At 41.7% G+C, this 12,297-nt stretch overlaps 1 protein-coding gene across 1 annotated transcript in view; it reads right to left on the bottom strand.

Annotated features, from left to right (window-relative positions):
* Positions 1-1,289: 1,289 nt before the first annotated feature.
* Positions 1,290-12,297, bottom strand: part of MAOB (monoamine oxidase B) — a 52,331-nt gene continuing 41,323 nt past the window's right edge. The window contains exons 11-16 of the mRNA XM_083854589.1: positions 10,667-10,724; positions 9,643-9,740; positions 8,421-8,532; positions 6,784-6,846; positions 6,226-6,387; positions 1,290-3,655 (exon numbers count right to left, since the gene is read on the bottom strand). Coding sequence (XP_083710715.1) covers positions 6,232-6,387; positions 6,784-6,846; positions 8,421-8,532; positions 9,643-9,740; positions 10,667-10,724 — 487 coding nt within the window. The 3' untranslated portion in view covers positions 1,290-3,655; positions 6,226-6,231. The remainder of the gene's footprint in view (positions 3,656-6,225; positions 6,388-6,783; positions 6,847-8,420; positions 8,533-9,642; positions 9,741-10,666; positions 10,725-12,297) is intronic.

Below are 12,297 nucleotides of genomic sequence, written 5' to 3'. Positions count from 1 at the left end.
AATAAATTGCAAAACCAACTTCCTCCCATCCCTCCCTCCTTCACAGCTCTCCCTCCTGTCCCCCAGTGGCACAGGGAGATGGGGAAGGGGAGATTTGGTCAGTTCATCACACCTTGTTCCTGCCACTGCCCAGGGAGAGGAGTCCTGCCCCTGCTCCAGTGTGGGATCCCTCCCACAGGAGACAGCTCTCCATGAACTTCTGCAGTGAGAGTCCTTCCCACAGGCAACAGTTCTCCATAAATTGCCTCACTGTGGGTTCTTCTTCCACGGGGTCAGTCCTTCAGGCACAGCCTGCTCCAGTGTGGGTCCTCCACAGGGTCACAAGTCCTGCCAGGAAACCTGCTCCAGGTGGGCTCCTCTCTCCCAGCCTTGCAGGTCCCTGCCAGGACCCTGCTCCAGCACAGGCCTCCCAGGGGTTCACAGCCTCCTCTCAGCACTCCTGTGCTCTATTTTGGGTCTCCCCAACGGGCTGCAGATGGATCTGCGCCCCCCTGTGCCTTCCCTGGGCTGCAGGGGCACAGCCATCCCACCACGGGCTCACCATGGGCTGCAGGGGAATCTCAGCTCCAGCCCTGGAGCAGCTCCTGCCCCTCCCTCTGCCCTGACCTTGGTGTCTGCAAAGCTGCTCTTCTCACAGATTCTCACCCTGCTCTTCTCTGCCTGCAATTACCTCTGCACAATAAATATTTTTATCTTTCTTGAATTTGTTATCCCAGAGGTGTTACCACCTTTTCTAACTGGCCCAGCCCTGTTAGAGAAGCTCCATCCTGGAGCTGTTATCAGAGATTGGCTCTGCTGGACATGGGAGAAGATCCCAGAAACTTCTCACAGAAGCCACCCCTGTAGCCCCCCTGCTTCCAAAACCAGGCCACACAAACCCAGTACAACAGCAATGTTTTTGAGTCATAACCACTTGCTGGCTGCTTTGAGGGCTGTGAAATGCATTGCTGGTTCTGACACGTTTCTTAGGGGACAGACGCTTTAGAGAGTGTGTGAAGGATTAGTTGAGGGTGTTTGCTTTCATTGTGTTTGTGCTCCTTTATAACTTGTAATGCTGAAAGTTAAGCCTATACAAAGAGCACTGCACACTTCAGATATTTTTCACATGGATGGTTACACTTTCTCCAGTACTCACAGCCAACAGTTTTTCAACACAGGAGCAAACTTGTTCTTCAGTTCCATTATCTCTAGCACTGACACTGAGTTAGTGGGTGAAATAAGGTGATTTTGCTCTCTCTCTTCTTCTAGGTTTTTATGTTTACACCACACAGTATTTGGTACAAGGTTTCTTCTTATGTTCAGTTTGAGCCACCTGTTCTACAGTAGTAAAAACTAATTTTTAAGTGTAAGAGAGTTGGTCATCTATAGTACTACCAAATGTGGTTTGATTTTTTTTAATAATTGTGTATTTAAGGGGTTGAGTGTGATTTTTTTTTTTTGCACTGTTTTGGGAGGCTGCTTGGGTGGTTTTGAATTTTTTTTCTTTTATACTCTCCTTTTCTTTACAGAGGTTTCTTTACTAAGAAAAGCTGAAGTTACCTCACAGATTTCCATAGGAAATGCAAATTGCTGTGTCAGTAATACCACTACAACCAAGTCAAAAGGACAAAAACACAAAAAGAAAAGCCTCACAAAAGGAAAGCCTCAAACAACACATGACATGACAATATTTATTGATTCTAATTAAGGTTAAAAAAATTTCACAGCTGTCAGATAAAAATATCTGCAGAGCCTATTGAAAAGGGAGCTGAAGAAGGAAACCAAGGGAGACAGTCAGCACAGAGGCACTTTAGAAAATGCTACGGTTATAAAAGGCACAAATTCATCACACACACAGCATATATATTCCTGCAAAGTGAAGTCACTCTTTTTAAATTTATTTTTTTTCCAAAACACAGAGGCAGGCACCACTGAGCACTGACCTGCACATGACCACAGCAGACACGCTATAAGCGGCAGTCTATGACAACGCCTAAAGGAATTCACTGGAGAGACACTTGGAAAGCCAGGCTGCTTTGGCCATCTCATTTTTACAATCTGTTCTTCAACAGAAGGAAGATCAAGGTGATCTTAAGGTGGTGGAGATGGGAGAGGGAATGTTAGTTCATTGGAACACAGGTCAGGTTTATTTGTGAACATTTGTCATCTGTGGTTTGAGGGGGTTTGCTTCTTGCCCAAGAGCTGATGCCTTGAGTTTGAGCTTTCATGTTTTTCAGATTCTGTGCTGCCTAAGGGTGTAGATCTGAGCCTCATATTGTCAGTCAGCTCTCTTCACAGAGTAGGGAGACAAAACAAATCCTTTTCCTGCTGAAGACCAAGGACAACTTTCAGGCTCAAAAGCACAAACAACAGTGGACCAAAAAGAGAAAACACGAAGGATGGGGCCTCACAACCTGAAGCTGTAATTGTATAATTAAGCCCTAATGTGCAACAGGACCAAAACTTATAAAAAGGTAAGACCTCATGACCGCTCAGCCATTTTTATGACCATTCAAAGTCCACCCTGGGTGTAGCCCTGGTCAGGCCCCTGTACTGCCCAAGGTGTATCATAAAGTCCTTTCAATAAATCCCTACTTTTTTCTCTAGCTCTGTCCAGTCTCTGTTTCAGGTCAGCCTTCCTAAGGCATCAGAGCAGTGGCAGGTCTGTTATTTAATCTTGACTTCCTGGTACTCCTGGAGGTCATACAACTCCTTCTTACTCAAAAATATTACTTTTTTGTGCCTCAAAAAAGGGGAAAAAATCTTAAAATTTCTGCACATCTGTAAAGCCTACTTCAGTGAAACAACAGGCCCACTGTGGACACAGAAAGATTTCTTTAAGCCCCATAGTTTCTTGTCCGGCCCATGGGTTCCAGTGATGGACAATGCTCAGAGAGGTACTTAATTACTTGATTAATGTCTTTGTATTGAGAGCAGATACACTATTTGGAATCAAGATTTGCACTGGGGAAAAAAATGCATAAATTAAAGGGAAGACAAGGGGGCAGCCTCAGATGGCTCACATCCTTGTTACTGTTGAGTAGTTAATACAATTAGATTTCAAGTACTTTGGTTAACACAGATTTCTCCACCATGACCCATCATTCCTTGCAATGTACAGTGGCTACCAGAACAGTGTACAAGAAAGTAAATTTCTTTTTTTTTTTTTTTTTTTTTTTTGTAAACTCTTAAGAGCATTACAAAATATGCATGGTAACACAGTTCAGTTCATAAGAGACAAATACAATTATTTCCATGGTTGTTCCTATAGTACATTTTACAAAGCTGGTAAACTCTTGGAACTTTCATGATAGCAGTTGTCTCATCAAATGTGTTAATAAATTAAGAATACAGCACGACTGAGTATCCATTAAAAAGACTTCATTCCTCTCTTCAAAGGGTTGGCATGAATTTTAATTTCAAAGATGTAAGCCAGTGCTAACAGTTCCCTCTACCCATAGGGAAGCAGCTTGATTCTCTACCTCCATTTGTCAATTCTCTCATCACGCTGGCATCCATGTACACAAGGTGCCAGGTATTCCTTTTGTGTGGAAAACGTTGAGAAAACAGCAGCAAATCCTTTTTTTTCATCCCATAGTGGTGGTAAGGTCCACAGCACAATCATAGCAAGACACGGCTGTAAAGACAGAGAGAGCTCTCCTAAAGCTTTGGCAGTCTGCAAGGAAGAAGACAGAGACTTTAGAGTGTTAAAACAGATGTCACAATTCAGACCTCCCAGCTCCTACCAGATTTGATTAGAAACCTCAGGGAATCTGAATTTATTTTGAGGTTCCCTGTCTCACCTCCTTTAGTTGTGGCAGAATAGAATGAGAAATGCTTTGTGGGATTGCTTTACTAATTTTCCATCTTTCTTTCACTTTGAAACTAAGACTATGAAAGGTTTATAAGTATAGAAAATTTTCAATTTTTTTAAATTGGCCAATCTCATGAAAAGCTTAGGTTATGATTCAGTTCAGTTTTAACTAGCTAATTTCTGGTTTTGATTGGAACTTCTCCCCCTGTGGCACACAACACAATCTTGTTAAACTGGGAAAAACTTCTGCCAGATTCAGGAGCAAAAAAGAGAGAAATACATTTTGGATGTGAATAAAACCAATTTATCCTCATTAGTTTCATGAATTTTCTCCCCTTTAGAGAATGTGGAGTATTTCTAGGGCAGAATTCAATTGGACTTGAATTCCAAACAGTTTTGGCAGAAAAATCATCTGCAAATGCAGCAACTCTTTATATGTAGCGTATATATTCATTGTCTACTACTTACAAATATTGGGGCCAAGACTTTAAAAATTTAGGTTCCCATGTTTATTTCTGGCCTGAGAATTGTGTGAGCTGCAAAAGCTCTGAACTTTCAGTTCCTAATTCATTTAGTAAATAAATCAGGGAGAGAAAGCCATGTAGGAACTCTCTGCAGTAGGCAAATATCCCAGCAAATTAGAGCTCGATGTGATACAACCAGAGAGACCATATGTACACTGCTGCACTCTTCCTCTGCCTTAAAGATCTTTATTCCTGAAAAGTTCCCCCATGCATTTTAAAAGGCTGTTATGAGGCTATTCATTTGTGATAAAATCCAAGCTGCTGCTACAAGACGATGTTTAACCGGCACATCAAGTTAAAAAGAATAAAACCTAAGGGCCAGAAAGCGAGGTGTTGCTCACAAATGTTACAGCCTTCCAAGCAGTTCAGTAAATTTCCATGGGACTATTTGGAGAACGAAGTACTGCTCTACACAAGATCAGATGTTAGCCCAAAAAGTCTGCCTGAGACTGGTGATACAGCTCCTCCACCGTCTGCTCACACCAGTTGCTGAATTTATTATTACACTTCCCTCCATGGCTCTTTACTGCAATCCAATATTTTTTACATATAAATTGCTACTCATTGAAGGGAGAAGTGCAGCAAACAGGCTCTGAAAAATTCCAGACATCTCCAACTTCATGTGCACCAGGTCTTGTTCTCAGCCATACCTGTGTCTTCCTGTTTCATCTTGTGCACAGGTAACACAGCAGAAATGTCTAGAACAAGGTACCAACATGTTGACAAATAGGAACTGAGAGTTTGGTGAGTGGATTTTTTTTTTTATTTATTTCTCCCTTCATTCCTGCATGGTGCCTTCTTTATAACTTCTATTTTTTCCCCCCATTGTTGGAACAGTATCAAGTTAGGGAGAGCAGAGGCACCTGCATGTGACTTTTGAATCCACAATTCTCTTTGATCTCTCTATCATTTAGATCCCTGATTAGTTATCAAAAGTGCATACATAGTGCAACACAGCACAGCAGGCAGAAGTGGAAGTGCTAATTCCATCAATATGGTTGTTAGGAAAGACCAAAACTCTGAAACAGCAAATCTGTGTTGAGCATGAAGCAAGAGTTTGGGGGCAGATAAGTTTGGGGAGGTTTTGATTTGGTTTGGTTTGATTTTGTTTAATGCTCACACTACATTGTCAAGCCCATTGTACCCCAGCAGGCAAGAGACAACCTCAAGGTGCTCACAGGGACAGACTCCACTGGACAGGAGCTCTGCTGTGCCAGGCAGTTGTGAATACATCTGGAGAGCCTGAAATGCATCCACATTCCCAAACACAGCAGATCAATTGTCCTTTATCTCACTATAGGATATATATGCCACTGGAAATGCCAGCATCCTACGGTTGCATTTGCATAGATGGACAAATTTAGCCTGGCTTGTCCCTTAGGTGCTCCCTGGGCTCTGGACATCTGGGTAAGAAATAAAAGCACTAACATTTTCTTACCAGTTACTGGCATGAACTATCTGATTATTCTGTAAGCTGTGGATTTCTTTTCTCAGTCAACCACACAAGAAGGCAGAAATCCTTTGCTTACAACTAGAGATTTTGTTGTACAGTACAAATAAGGCCTGTGAAGACTTGGACTTTGGGGTCTGGTTCTGATGTAAGAGTCAAACCAAGCAGAAATCTCGTCAGAACAGGCTTTAAAGAGGTATTTTGTCACTTCTGTTCTGAGATCTGGATCAAAATCTCAAAGTGATAACACTTGGTACCCCAGAAATTCAACAACCAAAAAGTTATTGCTAGAAGTAGGCCTGGACTCTAGGGGGTCTTATTCAATATGGATCCCTTTACTACAATCCTTTTTCTCTACTGTTATCACCTCTTCCTCAGATTTTAGAGACAGAAAGTACAAGACAAAACAAAACCTCTGAAAAAAAAAATCTCTCAGTTTTGAGGCTTTGAGTTGGCACCTTTTTTCAGTTTCGAACCAGAAGTCCCTTTTTGTAGGCAAATAACCCAGCTGCAGCCACAGAGGTGAAGAAAGTGGAAAATCCAATCAGCTTTAGCAGTCCTGGCACAGATGGCAAGTTCCTCTCCCAGAAGGTTGTGGTGATGGGCAAAGCTGGCACATCCTGTGGAGAGAGCAACCATTATCCACACAACATCTCCACTGTGTGAGGAGGGATAGAAATTGAGAGATTCTGCAGCAGGAACAGAACTGGGCTGAAGCAGTTATATCTTATCAAGAAGCAGTGTATCCAGATTTTCTGCTCAAAGGGAAGAACATACACATGTAAAGGATTTACAACTCAGTTAAGATGTGCAGCTCTTTCCAATCCTGCCTTACAGACTTGTCAGATGGGTTTCTACCCTCTTCCTTTTTTTAGGGAAGGGCAACTTTGGTGAATAAGGGAAAGTTTATTGTGACTTGATTTAGTGAATTTATATAAAAACAGACAAAAAAAATTATCTTATCAGCAAAACAGCAGAAAAAAAACCCAATCCATTTTATCTACATAAATACTTACAACTGATTCAGGTTCTGGCTTCCAAATTTCGCTGTCTGGGATTTTCCTCATAGCAAACAGTATCTGAAAATAAATAACAATCTCAATAAGTACCATTGATTCTTCAAGACAGAAAAAAAAAAAAAAAAGCTGGCTTCAATTGTTGTTTAAAAATGGCATGATGACTGAGCACATGAATCACAGTGTATTCAAATTTTAGAAGAAAACTCAACCTTTCACAACTTATTTCTGGGGAGGGCTGATATTTAATAAGACACTCCTCCTCGTGGAACATAGAAACAGTAACAGAAAAATCTCTTTATGCTTAGTCCATGCAAGATATTGGAATTTGTCCAATCCCAGGGGAGCAGGATAATGTGATTATGAGATTTAAGCTCTCATGGCAAAGTGAGGCATGAAGACACCAGCTACAAGAAACAGCTTGTTTTGCAAATTTTATCGTAATGTAGGAAGAGGAGCAGCAACCTGGGAATGATGACAGACCACTATTTTCAGCCTGAGAAAAGCAAAACTAAAACAAAAACCTTCACAATGGGAAAGTTACCATTCAAAGTATCAAAGATAGCAGAGATCAGTAGGATAACAAAGACTATTTGAAATTAAATTCAGGCAAGACAGCAAGATTAGCTTCTTCTAGAGTAAAATAAAATGGAGATGGTGATAATAATGTTTTTCTGTTCCAGGCACTTGTAGATTTAATATTTAACATCCTTCACAAAGGGATTTTAGTGTAGACAAGATTCATGGACCCTGCCAACTCTTCAATGCAGAAGAGTGAGAAGCACTGAATTTTCAATAAATTTTCCTTTCATAAGTAAATAAGAAAAGGAAAACATTAAAATTTTTACCAGTCAAGTGCACTTTTCTACTCCTCTGCTAAGGCCTATGGAAGCTATTCTGTAATGTCCTTACATTGGAGAGATCATGAAGCCTCTGGAGCTTTTCAGGAGCACCTTAGATATAACTTTCTCAAATGGGATAATTTAGGAACAATTGATCTCTGCCTCTTGGAGCAGGAGTGTGGGCTAGATGAACTCTCCACATTCTTTCCAGGACAATTTGTGTTCCTTGGCTAGTTTTCACCACAAGGGAACTTCATCTCATAAAGCAAAGATTAAATTTCTTTTGCTGCTCCATAAACTGTCCTGCTCCTGAAAATACTTGGGGAATTGGCATTTTCTCAGAAGGAAAAAACTCTAAGTCCTTGTTTAGTGACTCTGTGTTAAGGCTGTCTCAGTGGAACATCACTGTTGGAAATACTGAGGAAGGGCCTGGCTTAGTGTGAAGAGCTGCAGGACTGAGCTGCTCCCATGCTCCAACAGCCAGGATCTCTCAGCATGGTGATTAACAGATTTGGGAGAAAAATAACTGGGGGAGAATTTAGGACTTCTGAAAAAGAAGAAAGAATTTAATCCTAGAAACGAGGAGAGAGTTTGATAAAACAGCCATAGCCCTTCTCAACATTCCAAATCTAAGTGAAAAACCTCCATCCTTTTTTAAGTCAATGCCCTTTGCAGGGATTTGCATCAAGATTCAGAACACCTGAAGCTGTTAACACTCTGTTCTCCTTTCCCCTCCAACCACAAGACCTTTAATTTTCCAGAGGACATTTTCCAGTGTCCCCTGAGCATCTGTACCTCTCTGGCTGCTCTTTCTCCAGCCTGGACAGCCCCCTCCATGTACCCACTCCACTCGGTGGCTGTCTCTGTGCCAGCAAAATAGATCCTGCCAACGGGCTGCCGAATGATCCTGGAGGGGGACAAGCAAACAGTCACATCAGCTGCATCAGGAAAGAACTGAAATAGCTGGGTTAATGTTGGAATAAAAGTGTTTTAAATGACAGCAAGCACTTGAAGATAATAGCACTGGGTGAGTGGAGCTGGAGGAGGAATCTGGGTTGCATTTAATTTCCCACAGTGAACATGCCAGTGTTCACGTTTTTTAAATGTTTCCACAGTTCATAGGTGAAAACAACAACTACAGGTGAAAAGGACAACTATTTTGAGAAGACACTTACACTATCTCACAGTTCCAGCCTGCGGTATAAGTACCAGTGCCAGGCATTACTGGCACAGTGCAGCATTCTGAAATATATCCCTTTATTATTTGAAGCCATAAGTAAACAAACAAAAAGCATTGTTTTAACTATATTTTTGCCAGAATCTGCAATAATTATCATTTTAATTACTTTAAATACTAAGGCCTCCATAAGATCTTTGTTACAACTGCTTTGTTGCTTTAAGTTACTTTTAAATTATAAGAACTTAAAATTCAAAAGTATGGCTCTTCTACCACATTAAAACCTGTGTATCTAAATCCAATCACCAGTCTGAAGTAAGTATTTTTCTTCTTAAAAATCTTATTTTCATGCAAAAACTTTAGTGGGAGAGGACTGTATACAATGGCACACTGATCACTATATTAAGCTTTCACTGCTAAAAAGAAAGGAATGTTCCAAAGAAATCCCTCATTACCATCAGTGTCCGTAAGAACTAACTCTCTGTCAGTATTTTTAAATCATCAGCTAAAGGTGTGATTGAAATGGTTACACTGATCTCAAATACCCAAAGCCATTTTTGTAAGCAGACTATGGAAGCTCCCCAGTTCCCTCCCCAGAACCTCCTCAGCTGAACTCATCAAATAACAGGAGTGGATAAAAACCCCTAATGATACTGTACTCATCCATCATACAGCCCAATGGAGACAAGTGGAAGGTTATCCCATCTGTTTAAAACATCCCCCAGTGATGTTAAACGTATAAAGCGAACAGTGACAGAGGATTTATGACCCTTTCTGAGGATATTTATTAACTTGGTCTTATCTTACCTCTCCAAAGCCCACTATAAATAGACACTGTACCTTCCATACTGAGTCATTATGCCTGGTGGGAAGTAGGCTGTGTAGCAGCCCCCAGAATACTGCTCTTCACACCAGTTCTTCTCTTCATAATGCACGGGCTGTAAAACAGAGATTAATTCACTCAGGGAATGGACAAAGTCTTGAGGAAGTTAATAAGAAAACTGAGGAGAGAGCACAGAAGAACAGCTTATCATTTGCTGCATGTCAACGTCTGACAAGATGAGCACATTTAACAAGTCTCTTAATGCAGCATGAATGCAACACAATAAGCCCTAATTTTTTAAAAATAGGAATACACTGTCTAAAAAAACTAGTTAATCTGGCCATTGTAGAGCATAATCCTCTCAATCCATCAATGTTAATTTATGCTTTGTGCACAAATCTATGCTTTGAGCCATGCAAAGCAAAATTAACCTCCAATGGATACAGTTGTAATACTTGTAATGTGTACTTTGGGTACAAATATACACTGTTAAAAATGCAAAGTGTGGCACTTGCATGGTTCTCTGTACACCGTCACTGTGTTGAAAGTCATGTGTTCTCCAGATTGGTGTCTACAACTTTTAACCCTGTAAAATTGTTCTTAAAAGTAGAAGCAGTGTTAATCACATAATCTAAGTGTGAGATCACACAAAACCCAGCAGTCATTTGCCTCTACAGGGAAGAGAAGGCAAGGGAAAGGCAAAAGAAAAACAACCCAACACGTGCAGCAGTGGATCTTAGCAACTAATAAGAGAGAAGACACAATATGGACAAGGAGGGAAAACAAGCCTGTCACGTGTGACAGCAGGTGAGGTTTATGGTGGCAAGCACTGAGAATCCCTCCCATGGAGCTGGACCAGGATATATCAACAGAAACATCTTTTAATGTTTCATTAATGTTCATAAAGCTCGTTCTTATCCTCACTGTCAAACCCCAACCCAAGGTTTGCCAGAATCTCTCTACTCCTCTAGTGAGGGAGCAATTGCTCCCATGGCAGGTACCTTGTCCAAAAGGTACCTTTTCCAGAGATTTTGTGCTTACATGTAAAGCTTCCTCTGATCCCAAAACCTTTGCATAAAGCTCACACAGCCTCGTCTTCCTGCAAGAGAAAAGCAACAAGAAGACGACTTCAGTGTGAGGAAAGAGAAGACAAATCACTTCTAATATACCCTATTTCTAAGAGGACAAGTATTGTATCTGCTTGAATTTGAGGTTCCAGCTTTTTAGGATCTATCCCAAATTATCACTAGAAATAACCCAAGCTCCTGTGCTGCATAAGTGCTGGATTTCCAGCAGTTTTGCAAGCTGTTCTCTTAAGATAACTCCAGCAGCTCAAACCCCCAAATTATCCAAATGGTCTCCAGGCTGTCAGGAAAAAAGGCATTGCACTTTTTTGTCTTAGCAGATATTCTAACTAACAGTTTGTTCCTACAAAGATGCAGGTCTCAATATACTGTGGCTCTCAGGGAATCAGTACTTAATTTCTCTTTATATAAAATTTCCTCCTGTTTTAAGATTATGAGTCTATAAATCATTGAATACACTTCATTCTGTAGCAAACCCCAAGTGCAATTAAGTTTGTTCCTACAAGCCCTTTGGTCTTACTCTTAGCCACGCTGCACCAATTCCCAAAAGCAAGAAGATCAGGTTGAAATAACAGTTATGGAAAAACACACACAGCTCTGGAAAGGCATTTACTTCTGGAAGAAAATCCAGTGCTCCACAAAAAGCCATGCTGGGCACAGAAACATAGGAGTCCCAGCTCTCTGTAACTGTGAGGGCTGCCCTTTCAGCTATAAAAGCTCATGAGGAAACCACAAATAATTGCTGTAAGAAGCAACTCAGCTCTACAGGAACACAGCTATACCCATGAGCAGCTGAACTCAAAGAGTGCTATGGAAAGAGGATGAAGAGAAACAGATTGACTAGAAGGGCTTTGAAGGTGTCCTCACATGCAGTTTGGAGCTTGAGCAAGAAAGTGAAGGTTGCTACAGTTCAGGAAGAGCCGTGGCCTGGGGTGGTTTTGCTGCTGGCAGGTGTCATGCCCAGCAGCAGCAGAGGGGAGGAAATAGCCCCCTCCTTTTGCCTTGGGGCAGAGGACAAGGGTCAGCCTGCTCAAGAGGCAGTGAGGGGCCAGGAAGGCTCAGAGAGCTCCAGGACCTGAATATGAACATTCCTCTGCAGTCAGGAGTGACACAAAGCCAGCACCAGCTGTAAGGAAAAGGATGACTTCTCAATTTCTTCTTAAGTGAGGTGAGCACTGTGCCCTGCAGACCACCAGCATCTACCCGGTGTCTGAACAGAACAAAGCCATTTTAACAGCAGGATCCAGCCAAGCCTCTGCTGAGGTCAGCCTACCAAGTGTCACAAATGCCATCAATTCCTCCTTTCAGGGCAGGTCCAGAAACGCCACAGGGTTCCACAGGAAAGTGAATTATCACTTTGAGACACATCTGCTTCTGCTCCTCCCAGCACCATGGCAGGGATGAGAAAGAGCCCTCTAGATCTGCCTGTGCCCTGTCCTTTTTCCACAATGACTTGCAGACCCTCCAGGGAGCCTGGAGATGGCATACCAGTGACAGGTAGCTGTTGTCACTTGTGGCAAACTGCAGGGCTTCACGAGGGTGCAAGTTCAGAGCTGTGTGCTGAGTACATTGCAAACACAGATTAGT

The sequence above is a fragment of the Zosterops lateralis genome (assembly GCF_965231275.1).
Source record: "Zosterops lateralis genome assembly, chromosome: 2".
NCBI lineage: Eukaryota > Metazoa > Chordata > Aves > Passeriformes > Zosteropidae > Zosterops > Zosterops lateralis.
Note: the sequence above shows the minus strand (reverse complement) of the source record. Positions and strands in the feature narration are given on the sequence as shown.